This window comes from Haliotis rufescens, unplaced genomic scaffold, assembly GCF_023055435.1.
Source record: "Haliotis rufescens isolate VD_foot unplaced genomic scaffold, xgHalRufe1.0.p SCAF_17, whole genome shotgun sequence".
NCBI classification, from domain to species: domain Eukaryota; kingdom Metazoa; phylum Mollusca; class Gastropoda; order Lepetellida; family Haliotidae; genus Haliotis; species Haliotis rufescens.
Window position 1 is genome coordinate 32,487,211 of NW_025963857.1, and position 21,155 is coordinate 32,508,365.

Here is a 21,155-nt window from a genome sequence, read left to right on the forward strand (position 1 = left end):
GGTGTAGCCTTGTGGTTAAAGCATTTTCTCTTCACACCAAAGACCAAGGTTCGATTCTTCAGATGGGTACACTGTGTATATTGCTTGTCATTTACAGTACTCATTTTTTCATTCTGTATTGATCAATTGTCTTATCAGTTCGCTTTACATAATTAACTTGATATGAACGCCCACATTACTTCACAGATTCAACGTCACCCAAATCGTCCCATTAATCAACAACATAAAACCAAAATACAACTGGACCTGATGTGCGATACACACTGCACTGAGAATAACGAGAAAGAGAAAAAAGAGTCTTTAAAAGAAATCTTTGATGTACCCATCTATTAACTTTCACTCTGCCAACGAACATACATATGCTGAACTGTACACGGGATTTTATTAGCAGGCCAAACATAAAACTTCACCAACACCATTAAAAGCACCAACAGAGATTTACACGCTACGCAAATAGCTTCATGTCAATTATCGTAAAGTATCTATATACATGTAAGTATGAAAAGGGTCAGAAAGTAGCTTAAGATGGACACGTAAAACCAGAGATAACAACATTTGAGAAAAAGCTGAAACCGTGAAACCTCAACGTATGCCGCGATGCATCTAATGAAGGGTTTACTGCAGCGGACACATTGAAACAAACATATTGGAAGAAAATAAACCACCACTCAAGTCTACACCATTGTTATTTATACATAACAAAATCCCTCAATTCCTCATGAATAAATTTCATATTTGTACTACCAAACAATGTTTTGATTTGAAATGCAAAAAGAAATATTACAGTCAGACTCGTGATCCTGTTTAGAAACAAAGATGATTGAAGATGGCGTCTAGTCTTGCCGCCGTAGTTGGATCCTTAATGAACTCAGAATCAACACCGCCATCACCGAAAGCGAGTATATTATTATACGAAGCAAACCAATCAGTTTGGGACCCCTTTCTAAATCTAGGACCAGACAATCCAGTGATTGACATCATGAGCATCGATCCACGCAATTGGGATACCATGACCAAGTCAGCGAGCCTGATCACCCGATCCCGTTAGTCGCCTCTTACGACAAGCAGAGTCGCCTTTTATGACGAGCATGGGTTGCTGAAGTCCTATTCTGCCCCGGATCTTCACTAGTTAACACACAATTATAAGAAGCATTGAAAAAAAGCATTGAAATCTTGTAGGGACTATACATTATATAATAACTTTATCAAATATCTGTAACCATTTCAAAATAATACATTTCAATAATTCAAACTAAATTCAAATTTGTGCATGTTGTAATATCCTACAGAATTAAGAATTGTATGAACAACACCAACGTTAGAAATAATCTCCATAAATTCCATACCTCTCCCTACGTTTAATCGGAAATAATTATCAAACTTTTATTTATAATAAGCGGAAGGAATAATGATGACAGTAATATCATAATCAAAGATATACTGCTTACCCTGTCCTGAAGTAGTTCTCTACACTATGCATTCAAAGAAGATACCTATGAACACATTTAACTATTTAACATACTGACATCTTATTAATATTGTGCAACCAATCCAGGAAATAGTCAGGTACATCAAGTACATCAAAATATGTTCTTGGGACAGTATACAAAAGCAGAAAAGAACACTTGTCACTTCTTCCAGTTGAGAGACAATTCATCAAAGACAAGTAAAATTTCACAAAGGCAAGCACATTTCCATTCAGTGCATGTACACGTTGCTCTTTCAAGTTTTATTTCCTGAAAGGTGAGGAGAAACTTTCCCGCTTTTGATTTCATAGAAGTTAGATCAACAGTTGGAGTTATGTTTTTGAAGATAACATTGATAGTTTTCAATCGAATTTCCATCAGCTAATATTATAGTCTGGAAGTTAAATTAAGGTACCGACGTTTACTACATATCTGAAAAAACAATTGGACCTACTCCAGTCAAAGTTGATATAAGATAATTAAACAGTCATACATAACTGGATATTACATTTAAAGACAATAGGTGCATGAATAAAAAATCTGTCTATAAGGCTATCACTATATTTCATCAACAACCAGACCTGTTCGTCACGGATGGAACGAGCATTCATTGTAACAGCCATCTGCATAATGCTACCCCTGCGTCACAGGGCCATATGACACAGTTGAACCAATCAACTCAACTCGAAAGGTTGCACGGGAATCACGCACGCACGCACGAATACGGTGTTAGCGTTGGACGTCTCAAGCAGTTATTTAATAATATTTATCCAATTATTTTTGCATTATTTTTCAGGTCAGTGTTATTGACTTGAATGTATCATTCCTTGCCACATTATTATATTTCATGCATCATGTTATTAATTGTAATATATCAAACGTAATTATTCATTGCTTTATGGTTTCGATGAAAATATTTTAATATTTTCGTAGATGATTCGAGACTTTCGGGGCTGTTTCGGGTGAAAGAGAATCAAATTCTGAGCAAGGAATTGCACAAAGTGGACAAGATCCGATTACGACATGTACTACAAATTCGTAGACGATTCCTTTTATCACGAACTACAAGAATGTTTGGCATTCAAATAAGATGTATTCAAGATTCATAAGAAATGATTAAGAATATGTACGAATATGTAAGAATTCATATCCGTGGTAATTCGGGCTATTACATGTCGTAGTGAAACAGGGCTATATGTATTGCACTATTCTTGGTCCCACGAAATGCCCTCGTCGTCAGATTCGGAGTCTGTGCTGTCACCTAAATGAACAACAACAGGCTGGACAGTATCTGGTCGAATACAGTCTTGTTTCCAATACTCTTCCTCAACTTTGATAACATGTTGGACACAGTTTGCCCAACGTACATATGTAATTTCTCCCATCCCTTTCAAGACAATCTGCTTGACGTCGGCAAGCTTGAAGGTCTTATTTTGCCGTGCGACCATATTTTTCAAATCACCCCAGATTAGTTCGATAGGATTCAAGTCACAATGGTAAGGAGGAAGTCTAAGCAATTTGTGACCGTGTTCTCTCATCATGTTGTCAATCAAATAAGAGGGCGCGGGTTTGTTCTGAAGAACCAGTTGGTAGTAGTCAGTTTTTTTGGCTTTCGTGGGCCGAGCAATGCGGTTGTTGTCCAACCACTGATATATCTCACCTTTGGTGGAATTTGAGGTTGGACAACGGTTAATAGGAACTCGACAACTGTGATAGGGAGCATTGTCCACAACCACCAAGGATTTATCAGGCAGTGCTAAGAGGAGTTGCTCCGAAACATACGCAGTGAAAACTGGTTTGGTAGTCTCTGCCATCTGTAGATCCGGATCTGAACACTAGATCACACCCAGGGAGGAAACCTCTGTGGGAGCCTGAATGGAGCACAATCGGGCGCTCCCCTTTACCAGGGGGGATCTTGCGCTGTGGCTCTATGGTATCTGGGTGAGACCATTGGTAAGCCGCTGTGTGGCAGGCGTTAACCCAGGTTTCGTCCAAATAGACAGGCTCATAGCCTTCTTCTCGTTTCTTTTTAATAGTGCGCAAATAATTGATACGCAAACGAATGATATCTGGTCGTTCACACATTGCTAGTTTCGAACCTTTTGTCTTTTTGTACTGATATCCAAATTTGGAAAGGTCCATTTGGAATAATCTAAATCATGCTCTGTAAGGAGAATTTGTTTTAGTTTTCGTGTTGAAATAAATTCATTTTCTCATGTTAACCGCCGAATCACGTCCCTGACAACTTTCTTATCAAAGGAATCTAACTTTAATTTCCTATCCTGTTTTGAGATGCCCCCTAAGGGATGTGTAGGGAAGGTCTCCTTTCATTAGTAAGACAGCCCAGTTGTGAGACACCTTAAAACACCAATGCCATACCTGGTTGCACATGTTAATCAGGTAATTAACCCCTATCATGAAAATGGACTTGTCTTATTATAGACACAAGAAATGGAAGAAACACCCCTTGATGTCTGAACCTTGAAACTCTGTCCGGAGGGCTCTAATGGCAGCAACTTCAAAGTCCACCTGGAATGTCTCTGGGTTGAATAGTTGGTTCAGTAGCTGTTGGATGTGGACCTTCAACTGAGCAAAGAGGCGTTGGTAAGTTGTAGTCCGACGATCAGGCATCAATGCGTAGACTAGGGGATAGGTAATGCTTCCTTTCCGTGCATGCAGTATGTAAAGCTGATTCCAAAGATCTTGGCAGGCGGAGAAAGTACCACCTAGAATCCAACCTACTCCACTGTCTTACAATGGGTGTCTCACTAATGGGATGTCTTATAAATGGGATGTCTTACTAATGGGATGTCTCACTAATGGGATGTAACCGTAGGGAAGCATGTGTTTTTATGAGAGTTCAAAATCTTAACTACGGTATATTTGGGAAGCTGTAACGCATGAATTGTTCTTTTCATGTACTTTGAAATGTCAAAGAAGGGCGAACGTCTTTCACTTTCAGCCTTAAAGTATTCAAATATTTTAACAACGAAACCTTTCACTTCAGCGGAAAGATGCTTGCGCTGAGACATCATGATCATGAAATCTAATGTTAACACCGTATTCGTGCGTGCGTGATTCCCGTGCAACCTTTCGAGTTGAGTTGATCGGTTCAACTGTGTCATATGGCTGTTACAATGAATGCTCGTTCCGGCCGTGACGAATAGGTCTGGTTGTTGATGAAATATAGTGATAGCCTTATAGACAGATTTTTTATTCATGCACCAATTGTCTTTAAATGTAATATCCAGTTATGTATGACTGTTTAATAATCTCATACCAACTTTGACTGGAGTAGGTCCAACAGTTTTGTCAGATATTGTAGTAAACGTCGGTACCTTAAATTAACTTCCAGACTATACATCATGGCATGCTTAGTCTACAGGCTTGGTGTTTTCGCTTACGTTTACGGTTCAAAGGAACGGCTAATCGCAATAATTTCTCGACATATTTTAGGCCACCGGTCTACACTCGCAATTATTTGGTGACAAATTTCAGGATGTACAGTATTTGTGAGTGAGTGAGTATGGTTTTACGCCGCCAAAAATGGGCTTTACACATTGTACCCATGTCCGGGATCGAACGCTTTAACCACTAGGCTACCCGACCGCCCCCAGTATTTGTGAAGAATATTTAATGTAGGATCAACCGCATGGGGGAGTAGATCTGTAATACATTTCAATTTACAGAATTGTACCCAGCCAAAATCAGAGCCTTCAGAGGGAGTAGAGGGAATATAAGCATAGATTTACTAAGTATTTATGTATTCATGCTAGCTCAAAAGAAACTTTTATTTATTTATTTGTATAGTATCCCCTAAATAAGTAGATTTTAACTGATAAGTTAAGATGACATAAAAGTGAATTATATTTGCTGTTTACATATCAAAGTTACATTGTTAAAAATGTTTAGCAACATAGCAAGTCTACTCATTCTCAAAATACAAGGCACAATATTGTGCTTGGCACAAATAGCCCGACAGAAGGGACCTTCCCTTCGTTCATCAGTTAACAATAACCATTATTACAGGGTCAGACTTGGCACGGATGGTTGGAGAGCTGCTGGGGACTGTGGGCAGTACGTTGATGGTACAGACAGATAACAGTCATAACTTTACAACTACAAACACGAAAATGTATGGATAACAACTTCTTTATTTTACTGTAATGGCGCGGTTTCGGTATAGATCCTCATACTGTTGCCAAGCAAGGCTGAATAATGAACATGGTACAGAATATATCTGGTGCAAAGTCTTATTCCCCATAAGTATAAGTATAAACCTAAAATCGTTTATATTGGCACCCTAGTTTGTATCCTTGTATAAACACGGGCTTGTGTGTGAGTTGGAAGTGCAGCAGGGCTATGGATAATAGTATGCCTCACAATGATTGAAGAACCTCCAGTACCCCTATCACCCGCAGGAGAAGAATAATGATATGCATTGAACTGACGTAGTTACAATCCTCTGTCTGTTTCAGATAAGTTTCCTGCAGACAGAATGTTGATGGTTTCAAATCCTGGACAAACAGCTGCTAATAAATTCATTAAAATTAGTCCTCAGTCCGCTACAATTCCACTGTAAAATATTACTGAAATACATCTTTTCCAGTGATTGATTTGGTATCTACCCCGCACGTTTTTTAGGGCGACAAGCTATGTGCCTTGTAATGGATGTGTTCGGACACATCCATGTGCTCAAGTTATCCAAATTTATTAAATAGTTATATTTCATTTTCGGACCCCTTTGAGGCTCTGCCACTTTGATTGTTTTGGGAGATTCTGACCTTGGTTTGCGGTTGCTTGACTTTTGTCTCTGAGTGATGTTGTGGAACCCACTGAGATGCTGATTGTACCTGTGTTACAGATGAGAACTGATCACAAGATTTGAGACGTGTTGGGAAGTTGATCATTCAGGGGAAAACAACTGAGGAGTACCGGTTTTCACCCATGTCAGATCTGTTTGGCAGTTTATTGAGTGCGTTGGTAACTGGCGAAGTGGGGAGTTCTGTGGTGGTTTCAGATGGTGTTCTGGTGACGAATGCATATGTTTCGTTTAGTTCAGGAGTTTGGACATGTTTCTGGTGAATTTATTTTTGTATAGTTCCATCTGGTGTTTCCAAACGCGACAATCCTTCGAGAAAGAAGAGTGGCTTCCTGAAGGTTGGTGCACTTTTTGTAGTTACTGTCACAATCTTCCGTTACATGTGTCTTCTCACCACAGTGAGCACATGTAACAGACAATGTGCAAGCATTGACACCATGGACATACTTTTGGCATTTGAAGCATCTTAAAGGATTGGGAATGTAGACGTCAACATTGATGTAGTAATATCCTGCTGCTTTATTGATTTTGGAGCAGTAGGAGATTAAAATGAAAACAGGTACGTATTCGTTTGCGAGGCTGCATTGTCTTTACGGGCTGTGAAGCGTTTGACATAAATAATACATTGGTCTTTCATTTCTGAGACGATATCAGTTTCAGCCATGTCAGCAAACAATCAATCTCGGTCTCTCACAATTCCTTAACTGGTGTGAAGTGTTCGTTGTGCAGAGACCGAAACCGGGATCAAACTTTCAGTTGACATGAGGTTTTTTGCTTGCTGCCTTTTACTACACTCAATTAACAGTGCACCCGAACGAAAGGGGGTTTCGTAATCCATGTTTAGTTCATATTGTGTCATCATCCGAGCTCCCCACCCACCATGGGGTGTCATAAAGACAATGCTTATAGCATGTGGATCTCCAACTTGCAGCACCAAGGATACCCGGATGATATAGTCAAACAGAAAAAAATAAAGATCAACTTTTCCACCACACTGGCCCAAGAGCCAATGCTTTCTGGGCATAGGACTCAAGGCAAATTACATACTTGAAAGTATACATTCCAAATTCATCTAATATAACATTGGCCAACCCATGCTTGCCGTAAAAGGTGACTATGCTTGTCGTATGAGGCGACTAACGGAATCGGGTGGTCAGGCTCGCTGACTTGGTTGATGCGTGTCATCGATCCCAGTTGCGTGGATCGATGCTCATGATATTAATCACTGGATTGTCTGGTCCAGACTCGATTATTTACAGACCGCCGTCATATAGCTGGAATATTGCTGAGTGCGGCGTAAAACAACAAACCAACCAACCAACCAACATTGGCCACTTCAATAACAAATCATTACAACATTTCCATAGTTAAACAAACTTTATTATATTTACAATATTGATGCACAGGGCTTGGCATGACCAGCCGATTGATAGGACCGAGTCCATCCTACCACCCGTCTCGGCGAAGTAAGGATCAAAGCGGTGTTTTGGGCAAAGGAACGCTATTTCTGGAACCAGTGCCCTCAACCGACAGACTCCCGTCCTCTGCCGACACAGGGGCGCAACCCACGACGGACGGATTGCCCAATTCGGTCGCCTCTTACGACCAGCAATGGGGTGCTGACGATACATTCTATTCCAGGTCCCCATTGGGGTTTTGACACAAGAGGTCCATACCAAGTACGACCCTGAACATAAAGGACATCAATGAACATGATAAATACAAAAATCTTTGAAATAGGCCCGAATTCAGCCTCAGACCGATCCAAGCCAACAAACCTGACCTTGTCCTTTTTTATAAATCCCATGAAATCATTTATACCATTGAATTTTCTGTCCCTTTTGACAAAATTGATTGACAAAATTAAGGAAAAACATGGCAAATATGCGGACCACGCTTGCATCCCAAATAGCTGGAATATTGCTGAGTGCGGCGTTAAACAATAAAAACAACAACATGAGGAAAGTTGCTATATACAATTCTATAATGCCCACAGAAGGTGGAATTGTTGACGGTAATTAAGTTTACAGTATGTGGAAGAAGAGAACTTTTGTGAACAAATTTGTCTTAAGTCCAGTCTTAAATGATGTTAGTGAGGGTGCTGACTTTAGTTCGAGCGGCAGTTGCTTCCATAGTTCAGCATCATAATGTTGGAATGATCCATGTCCAGATGACTTCAGTTTTTTCGAGTGATCCCACAGAGACTGAGGTGTCGTTGAATGCTGACTGGTTAACAGATAAATATCTAAACACAAAATCTTTTACGAGGACCATGACTGATCTGATTTTGCAGTCAACCTGTTAGGTACAGCGTTGTTATCAGAGCTGAATACTCCGTATTTATTACTAAAATGATTCCCCTCTGCTGGACAATTGGAAATATTTCTTCAAACTGTTCGTGCGAAAACCGCAGAAATCCACATATCATGTCACCTCTTACAAGTACGTTCAACGAAGCTCAAAGAAGGAAGATTTAGATAATCAACAAGATTTATGTCCGTACAGTTGGGGTATCTCAACTATCAAGCGATGAAAATTTGTGCTCATCACCAACTATGATCAGAAAGATTACATAGTGTCAGCTCATGTCAGCCATTATTCAACAAAGGGGATTTTGACCGTTTGAAACAGTGATCAGTCAATGCCCTCTTGTTTTCATAAACCATGTAATGAAGATGTGAAAGTATGTTTAGAGCATAAATAATTACAAGAAAACGAAATCCATCTCAGTTATTTGGCATTTCTCAATGAATAGATGCGCCATTGGTAAATGAAGCAAATGTGTTATAAAAAAGGACACATATTCAGCGCAAATATCATATCAATGCATTTTCTAAAATGCACTGGTTCCAGTGCCAGTAAGCAGATCTTGTGCGACCTACTCATTAGCGTTTTCAGTTGTCGCGAAGCAAAACCTACGTCGATTCAGAGTTGCAATACCTGCAACCCCGCCATTGTTTCCAATGCATAGTTACTTGTGAGTACATAGATGCGTGTACTGCACACTTGGGGCGGTGAGCACCTTGAAGGCCGAAATGCCACACCTGTGGATTTCCATTGCAGAATAGGCCTCCAGTACTTGTCAAAATGTTTGTTATAAGAGCAAAATAAAAATGGTTTATAGTCATCAACAGTGAGTGAGTGATTGATTTAACGCCGCTTTTAACAGTATTCCAGTTATATCACGGCGTGTCAGCTTAATGTGGGAGGAAAGCCCGAAGTGATGCAGGTCTAAGACGTTTACCACTTCGGTGAAACCCACAAGCACAGGTATGGAGCTGACAAACCTAGAAACATAATCGAGGTGAACCGGGATTCGAACCCACAATCATAGGTTTCTGGCGTGTCCAAGGAACGCAACTCTGCACAGCGAATAGCGGTGCCTTAGACGACTGTGCCACTCGTACCCCCTTATATTCATTAACAAGATGCACGACGCAGGTAAATATTGTTATTCGTGTTTATAATCGCACATCTGTTCGTGACACAGTTCGCCCATTTCAAAATACAGTGTAGGCCTCACATTACTGGGCTTCTTATTATTACACCACGACATAGTTTGACTTTCATCTCCGTGCACTGAAATGTCGTGTTATTCCGTGTATTAAATAGTATATATCCGATACAAATACCACTCCGAATAGGACTCCAATCACTGATATCGCAACATAAGCCATACCATGAGATGATTTTCTCTCGTCAGGAAGGCTTTCCTTTGACATTATAAAGGATGTCAGAGTTTTCGTGTCTAAAGTTAGGTTTTTGGATATTTCTCCCAAAATGTCTTCTTGTTTTCTTGGCACTTTGTTGATGCAACGACAGATACATTTTTCAGTTCGCGTTCTTCCGTATTCATCAACTGGTAATTCTGTTGGTGTAGATGATGACGTCGTCAAGGGTAACGGAGCCTCTGCAACAAGAGCAATTGACATATAAACAGGACATATAAATACATGAGTTTGTAAAGGAACAAATTACATTTTACAAGAACATTTGAACCGCGTCATCTGTAAGAAGGATATATGACATCACTGGCGGATCCAGTGTGTGGGAGGGGTGGGTTGGGTGGGGCGGGGAATGCGCACGCCTTTCTCAGACACCTTACATGTTAACTGCGCATTCCACATCCATTCGTCACCACTCGCCCCTTTTCGTAAACTGCAAGAAGATTCGTACCCCTATCGATGAATGTTATGTGCGAAAATACGACAAACCAATCAGAATGCGCGTATGATTTCAAGTTCTTCGTCCAAGAATTCCTGAAATAATTTTTGATTTTACATATGTCTTGCATCTAAAAATATACCCAAGACACAGTTAAATGTGTTCAATCATATAATTCCGCATATCCCGATGTGCTTTAAATTGCATCTGAAATATCTATAATATATGGGGAAATAAACGTGAACCATTACGCAACGAGTTGACAATTGTTTTAGGTACGCCCGTTTGCGCAAAGACGGAACCCGGTCGCAAAAATGGCCATGGGCCATGATAGGGGCACGAGTCGCTATTCGGCTTGTCCCGGAATAAAACGAGTTGGTGACGAATGATTCCACTCCGTGACTTGGCTATTACATGCATCCGCAACCCCCAACCTCTCGGTTTTTCGAAATCCGGAATCCGGAATCCGGCTATGAATATATGAGAAGTAAATAAGGTATTGTGTGTGTAGTACACAGGGTTTACGAAATGAATTTGGTTTGGTTGCCGAGCGAGGGGAAATACTAGTACATCATGCATGTTTGCTACCTTCACACATGTAGCTAATTTGTTGACCACATTGTAAAATAAGCTGTAGGGTGGTATATTTTTGTTACTGAAAATTGCCTCGAGTTTATCAGGGTCAACATAACGATCGATACCTAATGTCGTTATTAAAAAATATGTCAACTACTTGTTTTCGCATTACGTCAATAATCTTGGTCTGGCAATTGTGAACAAGTACTCACGCCGCGACGAAATTTCCATGTAATATTAATCAGGCCACAAAAACATAAAGTGTATGAATCAATTCCGATTCTTGGTTTGTATCTTTAATAAAAGTAATCAATTCTTAATGGAAACAACCATTGTATTGGGTGGATCCATTGATCGCGACTTTGTATCCTTGACATTGTTAACGTGTGTTTGTGAAACTGGATGTCAGAAACCCTATTCATCATTTAGTTTGGCGTGAGAACATTTACACTGTCTAATAAACTACTGCGTGAGATAGAATATTTGTTGTTTTAGACAGTATTTCAGCTTTCTTACGAAACCGATTCTAGGTTTTTCAGCACAATTTCCGTGCTTTTGTGTGTCACGAAAGCGGTAAACGTCTGAGACCTGCATTACTTCGGACTTTCCTCCCACGTCAAGATGACACGCCATGATGTAACGTAGTTACTTTGATCGTAAAAAACTCTTAGGTAAGTGTCGTGAGAAGGCAGTGTATTGTTAACTCTCACCACAGTACAAATGACAAAACCCTTTCCATAATTATAAGAAATATCTACTGAAATCCTCCCCCACTGTACGATTCTGACTACATCTAAGCATGAATCTATAATTCTTACCTTCACACGTAAAAGAAGGGATTTCCCAAGAACCGTTCTTTTCGCAGGTAACTGAGGCAGAACCTGATGATTTAAATCCATCTTGACAAGCATACATTGCTGAACTGTTCACCCAGGTGCCGGATATGGTTACACTGGCGTTAAGTACGGACGGGGGACTGCCGCAATCGACTTAAATAAAAGAAATCAACTAAATTTGACACTACCTTGATATTCACATTTTGGATGACCAATTGATGATCAGCGTTTGCAGTCATATCATACTAGTATTATAGTGCATCTGTCACAAGGCGAATTTAGATAGAACACTTTATGACACTATGAGTTACATATGTCAGTAACCGCCTCCGTGGTCTATTGGTAGAGTGTCCACCCGGAGAGCGGAAGGTCCGGGGTTCGATCCCCAGCCACGTCATACTAAAAGACATTAAAAGATGGTACTTGTTGTTACCCTGTCTGACGCTCGGCATTAAGGGGCTAAAACAAGGACTGGTCGGCTCGGAGTCAGTATACTGTGTCTGAGTTGGGTATTCATGTTAAACTGCGGCATGGTATCTCAGTGTGCTAGCACTATAAATCGGCATCAGTCCGGACTAGTTTAAGCAGCCACACACACATACAGTGTATATATAAGTGCAATAATTTTGGACGCGACGTTAAACCCCATTTCACCTCACCTCACATATGTCAGTATGTTGAGCAGAATGATCCTGTACACCACGAGGCCAAAGCTAAAAAGACCTATTTCCATGAACATGTTTCTGTATTCGTATTGTGCCCGGAATTATATGCTCAGTATTGTAAGTCGGAAGTGGAAACATGGTCAATTGGCACGTGAAGACATATGACGTCACGTCAAGCATTATGACGTCATGGTATCCATACAGCCTAACCAGTGGACTTTCTAGATTCTAAGACGAGTGATAATAAATATCCTTACGATTCTAGATTTGCCATGCAAAACCAACGCAAAGTCGCTAATGGCTTACAATGATCAGTTGAGATCATATGAGACCAAATGAAGTGGGAAAGAGGTTGGTTGTTGTCTTTTGAATTCTGTACCTACCATACATGTATACCACTGCATTCTCATTTTTGTTCACGTCTAAACCATGTGTTCGTTGAATTGTCTACACAACATCAACATAGTGTTAGGACTGGTCAACGGTGGTTTTCCGGGAAAACTTCACGGCATTTTCTAAGTATAAAATGCCTTGAAATAGTTTCTTTTATTAGTTGTATTGTGTGAAACTAAACTATACTTGTATAGTGTGAATATTCTCACCAAGACACGAAATATCTGGCGTTGTCCAACTTCCGTCTGACTGACACGTGATCTCTGTTGACCCTGAGGCATGCGCAGTGCCGTCAACGCATGTGTACTCCGTGGTGCTATTGATCAGCGTGCTGTTGTAAGTCATATTTGTGGAGCTTACGTGAGACGGGACACCACAATCAACTGTAAATAAAGGGCATATTGAGTATATACATGGTACTTCTTGTTACCCTGTCTGGCGCTCGGCATTAAGGGCGTAAAACAAGGACTGGTCGTCTTAGACGCCGTATATTCTGTCTGAGGTTGCATACACGTTAAACTGCGACATGGTATCTCAATGGGCTTTCACTATAAAATCAGCATTAGTCAAAACAGGCACACGCATACATGTACGTGCATGCACGTCGCTATATAAGTTGTATAATCTGGGACGCGACGTTAAACCCCATTTTACCTCACCTCATATAACGTTAAATAAAAATTAATATACATATTTTGAAACTAAATAATGCATCTTTCAATACATATTCATGAAAATATCACCTCGACATTGAGGTCGTGATTCTCCATTTGCACGTGAATGTTTATGAACGGCGCACAATTTGGATGTTTGTGTGTTTGTTGGGTTCATGGTTCTCGTACACGTGTTTTATTAACGTGAACAGCACACAGTGATTGTTCAGCTACGACGCCGACCACAGGACCAGAACCAGTCGGTAAAGCCAGCACAGTTGGACCAATCATCGGTTGACATTTGGAACAACATCCCCCATGCTGTTTTCAATCATCTGGTGTCCTCGATGCGCCGCCGTTGCCACGGCTGCATCCATGCAAATGGTGTAGACACCCGATATTGACATTAAGTAAATTATTACACCACCCTTCTTTCAGGGCGTGTCGCTCTGTCTCCTGCTACAGGTGTGGGTTTTGTTAATGAATTTGTTATGACATAACATTGATAAAACATTGATCAGACGAATGTTCAATAACATAACATTTACACCACTTTAAATATTACACAGTTACTTTTTCCCGTCAGTATATAGCATTCAAAGCCACTTCTCTAAGTGTTTCTCTGAAGGTCATAGTATTTTCTTTGTAAGGCCACAGGTGGAATTACATTTGATATTTATATTCTGTATATAATATCGACACTTTCCTGACTTATCGTACAGTGTTGTTTCAGTGTATGCTCATCTACTGGCTCCATGGCACTCACCTACATGCTTTATTATTCTCATCTACACACTCTTTGACGCTCACCTTAAACACTCTTTGACGCTCACCTTAAACACTCTTTGACGCTCACCTTAAACACTCTTTGACGCTCACCTACGCGCACTTTGACGCTCACCCACACAGTCAACGACACTTAGTTACACGCTCTCTGACACTTACTACAAGCATTATGACACTCACCTAACTATCTATGGCACTCACCCAATTATCTATGGCACTCACCTACACCCTCCATATGCATGGTACTTACCTACACATTCTATCCAGGGAGTCCCCCAGACACCTGTTTTCAGACATGTGATGTTGGATGATCCATTGACATGTGTAAAGCCAGGAGTGCAAATGTAGACCGCGGTGCTATTCAATGTTGTATTGTCAGTGATGGCAACAGTGTTGGCAACAACCGGTGGACTGCTGCAGTCGACTGCAAGCAACACAGATACATGGTTTTACTGACAAAGCATACAAAATGTATGCCTACAATAAACTAAAATATATTGAATAAGAAAATAAAACAAATATATCAGCCTGAAATCACTCGAATGGATCATGTGATAACAGCTGTACATCTATCAATGTCACTTAAAATGTGATGCATTTTTTCAATATTTTGTCCCGCCTACGTGGTCTAGTGGATTGAGCGTCTGCCCTGAGAATGGAAGATTAGGGGTTCGATCCCCGGCCTTGTAATACCAAAAGGCGTTAAAAGATCGCAATCTGCCTGGCGCTCGGCATCAGGGGGCTAAAACAAGGACTGGTCGGCTCGGAGTCATTATGCTGTGTCTGAGTGGGGTATTCGTGTTAACCTGCGGTATGGTATCTCTGTTGGCTAGCGCTATAAAATCGGCATTACTCTGGTATAGTACAAGCAGCCACACATACACAGACGCATGCATGCACGTCGGTATATAAATGCAATAATCTTGAACACGACGTTATAATTAAACCCCATTTTACCTACACCTTCTCAATATTCTTAACGCCACTTTAAACAGTTTGAACTTATATGACGGGTAGGCTGCTCGGCTTTGGAACACACGAACTGGGGTGTGGTGCTGACAAATCTAGAAACATAATCAGGGCGAATCTAGGTTAGACCCAAAGTCAAAAGGATTCGACACGTCCAAGGGAGGAAACTCTAAATGCGAATTACTCCGCCAACGACGACTAAACCGGACGTGTCCTCTCTTCATATTACTTAAGCCAATTTCCAAATAATCCTACACAGCCAGTGCTTGTAGAACATCAATGTGCCAAAACAAGTGGAGAAACAATTCTAGATCCCGATTATTTACCTTAATTTAACTCCATGAATTACGGAGTCTGATTCATTTCAGTCTATCTGTCTAAAATCCAATCTCATTTTTCATGCAATATGTACATAGCCTGAGTGAATCAGTTAATAAACATATTTGGTTAGTGTTATATACCATCAGATATATATATCTGATATATATATATATATATATAATGGCCCTTCAATTTATTATTCATTATGAACATAATTTTGGAAAATGTAGATTTATGTTTAGTTTCATGTATAATGCTCATTTGGATTGGTTAGTATTGCGTACCTAGCTGTCGGGAGATGTCTACGGAACAGGGATTATATACAAGTTTGTTAGTTTAACGATCATTGTTTACAAGTTCCTCTTATGAGTATGATATAATTGGAAATGTTTAATTTACATCAGTTTCAAAATGTGAAGCTTTGGTTAGTCTTACCAAGACACGAAATATCTGGCGTTGTCCAACTTCCGTCTGACTGACACGTGACCTGTGTTGAGCCTGAATGGTGCGCAGTGCCGTCAACGCATGTGTACTCCGTGGTGCTATTGATCAGCGTGCTGGTGTAAGTCCTATTTGTGTTGGTTACTTGCGGAGGGAGTCCACAGTCAACTGTGAGAATAATATAAAGTTTACATTCAGATATGATATGGTATTTCATTCATATGCATGAGTATGCATTTACAGTCGCCTACCTTCGCTGTCCTACAATCTCTACGATGCCCACCTACACTGTCCATTCAAATTAAATAGTCGTTTGAGCTATTTACCGGGAACGAGACAAATATATCTTGGTCGTAAAATTACCAATATGTCTGTGGTGCCGTGAGGAGTAGGAAATAAATGCAGCCCGATTTGAAAAAAGAAGGATTTTATAGACGCTTCATTTGATCGATGGTTTCATTGTTAACAGACACTGAGAAGCGTTCATTCTTTCCAGAACTGACATATGCATTCATGTGATCTGATAATTATTCATTATTCATTTCATTATTGTTGAAACAGTTGCGTTCAACTTCTATGTATTTCCGTTTCGATGGCATGGACATGACAAACACGAAAACGTGTTGATCCTGTTCAGATTGAGTGAGTGAGTGAGTGAGTATGGTTTTACGCCGCTTTTAGCAATATTCCAGCAATATAACGGCAGGGGACACCAGAAATGGACTTCACACATTGTACCCATGTCGGGAATCGAACCCAGGTCTTCGGCGTGAAGAGCGAACGCTTTAACCACAAGGCTACCCGATCGCCCCTGTTCAGATTGAAAGAAATTGTATGTAAATAACTTATTATATGTTTGTTTTTCGTTATATTTGGTATCAAATGCTCTGTCCAGGAGGATAAAATGCCACAAAACGATTGCCCCCCTGTGTGACATGTAATTCCTGTCATAAATCAATGTAATATCATTAACCAGTGTTTTAAACCAAGTCATTGCTGAGATATGTTTTTCAAATTGGCTAGTGTTGTGCACAAGCACCAGTAGCTAAAGTGACATAAATCCTGCTGGGGTATCATGCAGGAAGCTTAGGAACCGTAAGTCCCCATGATCACCAGCGATTTAGCCTAGCTACTTGTGGCCTATAAGCCCGTGTTTTAAACTGTATAAATAATATTGTTGTGAAAAAATATGTTTGATACATTTGTAATTAAATATAACTTTGTATTCATGAATAAACTTGCTCTCGTCGCTATATGGCTAAAAAAAGTGCCGATGCAACGTTAAATTGTAACTCTCTCACTCACTCAGATTGCAAAAATTATCATTTAGTGGCAACACGATGGCATGGTGCACAATGTATAACCAAGATTTGAAACTCCATTGCTTATGAAATTAACAAATTAATAACTGAAACAATAGGTGCTGAAACACAGTGCATGAGAATTTAGTTGATCATTATAGAAAGAAAAATGGTGAAAAATAATTGATTTGACATAAATACATTACAATTCCATGTACACATGCGTACACACAAGGATGAGGATCATATGTCACAGTCAATGTCTCCAATCAGACAAAATGTATATTGACTGATTCACACAGGCGATGTCCATAGTGACTGACATTTTCAGTCAATATATATATTGCCTGAAAAATGAGACTGGATTTAAGTCAGATTCACTGAAGCGAGTTGGACTCCATAATTTAATCTCCTCACTTTAATTTGGGTCTTCTTTGATCTTACGAAGATCAAAGTAACTGCAAGTAATTAAAAATGTTTCCCTACATTAAGGAGTCTGATTCTTTTAGTCTATCTGTCTAAAATCCAATCTCATTTTTCATGCAATATGTAAGGGAGGAAACTCTAAATGCGAATTACTCCGCCAAAGACGACTAAACCGGACGTGTCCTCTCTTCATATTACTTAAGCCAATTTCCAAATAGTCCTACACAGCCAGTGCTTGTAGAACATCAATGTGCCAAAACAAGTGGAGAAACAATTCTAGATCCCGATTATTTACCTTAATTTAACTCCATGAATTACGGAGTCTGATTCATTTCAGTCTATCTGTCTAAAATCCAATCTCATTTTTCATGCAATATGTACATAGCCCGAGTGAATCAGTTAATAAACATATTTGGTTGTGTTAAATACCATCAGATATATTATAATGGCCCTTCAATTTTATATTCATTATGAACATAATTTTGGAAAATGTAGATTTATGTTTAGTTTCATGTATAATGCTCATTTGGATTGGTTAGTATGGCGTACATAGCTGTCGGGAGATGTCCACGGAACAGGGGTTATATACAAGTTTGTTAGTTTAACGATCATTATTTACAAGATCCTCTAATGAGTATAATGTAATTGGAAATGTTTAATTTACATCAGTTTCAAAATGTGAAGCTTTGGTTCGTCTCACCAAGACACGAAATATCTGGCGTTGTCCAACTTCCGTCTGACTGACACATGACCTGTGTTGAGCCTGAGGCATGCGCAGTGCCGTCAACGCATGTGTACTCCGTGGTGCTATTGATCAGCGTGCTGGTGTAAGTCCTATTTGTGTTGGTTACTTGCGGAGGGAGTCCACAGTCAACTGTGAGAATAATATAAAGTTTACATTCAGATATGATATTCATTCATTCATATGCAGTAGTATGCATTTACAGTCGCCTACATTCGCTGTCCTACAATCTCTATGATGCCCACCTACACTGTCCATTGCACTCACAATACACGCTCCATGACATTGACCTACACACTCCATGACACTCATCTGCGCTCTCTATGACGCTTACCTACGTGCTCTTTGACGCTCACCAACACGTATGACGACACTCACCTACACGCTCATTGGTTCTCAACACCCTCCATATACATGGTACTCACCTACACACTCTGTGAAGGGAGTCTCCCAGACACCTGTAGCCAGACATGTGATGTTGGTAGATCCACTGACACGTGTAAAGCCAGGGCTACACCTGTACACCGCGGTGCTGTTCAGTGTTGTATTGTCAGTGATGGCAACAGCGTTGGCAACAACTGGTGGACTGCTACAGTCGACTACAAGCAACGCAGGCACATGATGGTCTTAATGATAATCCGTTCATACCTTTTCTAAACTCAAACATAAGGAAAACAAATGTCTATGCCCAATGGGCCATGAAATAGTAGATGCGTACCGATGTCATTTACAATGTGATACAATGTCTCTATATTCTTGCTATTCCACACGAGTAAGTGAGTTTACTTAACGCCGGTTTGAACAGTCTTTCATTTATACCAGCGCATAAGTCAAGAAGGCCACCCTTGTGTGTCGTCTTCATAAAACTATCCAAATAGTCCTGCCCATGTTTCAGTCAGTGGATGTAGAACATCATTTTGTCAATGTCCCATTACAAGTAGAGCAAATGGTTCCAAAATCCAGATAATATAATTATAACTTAAATTAAAGCTGCAAGCAGCAATGGCGGGCTCCAAGTTACACTGTGCACAAACGTCCATGTTTGAATCCTTAAAGGGTTTCCTTGTACCAAATCCGTCACAAGTAGGCACAACTTGCAGGGTATTGCCGCTACGAAATTGGCGTGTGCTAAGTCTGTTTTAAACCCATTTCCGACATCAAACATGTTCAAATCCTCAAAGGGTTTGTTTGTACCAACTCTGTCAAAAGATAGTCACCGTTTGCAGGACATTGGCATGTTCCAGGGGTGTCCCAAATTCTAATCAAATTTTACCACCAAGTGTTGTTACTTTTTCCATGCACCCAAGAACAGAAAATAAGATGCATATGATACACTAATTCATGTAAACTTGCAATAGTTTCTGTCAACACGCTAACAAGATATGATCGTTAAAGTAAAATTTCGGTAATTTTTTTTATCAAAATCAAAATCCAATACAACCGCAACTAAAACAGATATCCCAAAACAGCTATGAGAGTCTGCTGTGTTGTGTGTGGAGACAATTCTCAGAAAATTTGGAAGCATTTCATGCAGTGGACTCAGAGTTGTTTGCGTTTGAAGACAGGTACCCAAAAGACACTGTGAAAACCTTGAATCCAATATGGCTGCCAAACCATGTGACCAATGACCAAAGTCAAAGAACAAAATATGTCAAGCAGCTCAAGCAGCAGATACATGCAAGTTTTCAAAGTAATCGGATAAGCGGTTGCGGAGCAATAGGGCGAAATACATCTTTAAAAACGTCTTCATTTTTAGTTATCTGCCCTTGGCTTTTAGGTCTACGGCCTTGGGTTTTTGGCGGGCACTAGTACCCGACAGTCCACATACACACACAAAATGTGAACAAAATCGAGCCAGTGGTTATTTTTCTAGCTCTGGTACAAAAATCAGCGGAATAATAATAATATTAAATCAAACGATAACACTGGGACTCTTCAGCCTTTCGGCTTGGGGACTCTTTAACAGGCTGTAACTTCTTTGTCAGTTGGGCTCCAGTCAAACGGATTAGCGTTCTGCGTTCGTTCGGGCCCAAGGTTCCTGTCGCATTGCTGAGATAAAATGCTAAACTTGTTTCCGACCTCGTTCATATTCGAATCCTCAAAGGGTTTACCTGTACCAACGCTGTCAAATGTAAGGAACCTCTTGTGAGACATCACCACTACTAAATTGACATGTGCCTGGGTGTCCCAGGATGTTTTAACCAATTTCCAACTTCGACCATGTTCGAATCCTCAAATAGTTTGCTTGTACCAACGCCATCATATGTAAGGAACCGCTTGCGAGACATCACCACACGTGTCCTAGTGTGTTCTTAACCCATGTTTGACTTCGACCATGTTCGAATCCGCATATGGTTTGCTTGTACCAACGCAATCAAATGTAATGAACCGCTGGTGAGACATCACCACACGTGTCCCAGTGTGTTCTTAACCCACGTTTGACTTCGACCATGTTCGAATCCCGAAATGGTTTGGTTGTACCAACGCCGTTAAATGTAATAAACCGCTTGTGAGACATCATGACATGTGTCCCAGTGTATTCTTAACCCATGTTTGACTTCGACCATGTTCGAATCCCGAAATGGTTTGCTTGT

At 40.2% G+C, this 21,155-nt stretch overlaps 1 protein-coding gene across 3 annotated transcripts in view; it reads right to left on the reverse strand.

Moving 5' to 3' along the window:
* LOC124142560 overlaps nt 1-21,155 on the reverse strand; it is a 138,549-nt gene that overhangs the window by 43,264 nt on the left and 74,130 nt on the right. The window contains exons 15-22 of one of the 3 annotated variants that reach the window (XR_007221771.1): nt 18,987-19,160; nt 18,520-18,693; nt 16,087-16,260; nt 14,612-14,785; nt 13,132-13,305; nt 11,847-12,017; nt 9,747-10,198; nt 7,694-9,231 (exon numbers count right to left, since the gene is read on the reverse strand). Coding sequence is in view for 2 of the 3 variants with exons in the window: in XM_046511120.2 (XP_046367076.2) it covers nt 9,855-10,198; nt 11,847-12,017; nt 13,132-13,305; nt 14,612-14,785; nt 16,087-16,260; nt 18,520-18,693; nt 18,987-19,160 (1,385 nt within the window). In the remaining variant the exon portion in view is untranslated. Of the gene's footprint in view, nt 1-7,693; nt 9,232-9,609; nt 10,199-11,846; nt 12,018-13,131; nt 13,306-14,611; nt 14,786-16,086; nt 16,261-18,519; nt 18,694-18,986; nt 19,161-21,155 lie in introns of those variants that run through there. The other 2 variants (XM_046511120.2, XM_048397896.1) reach the window with 2 other exon arrangements.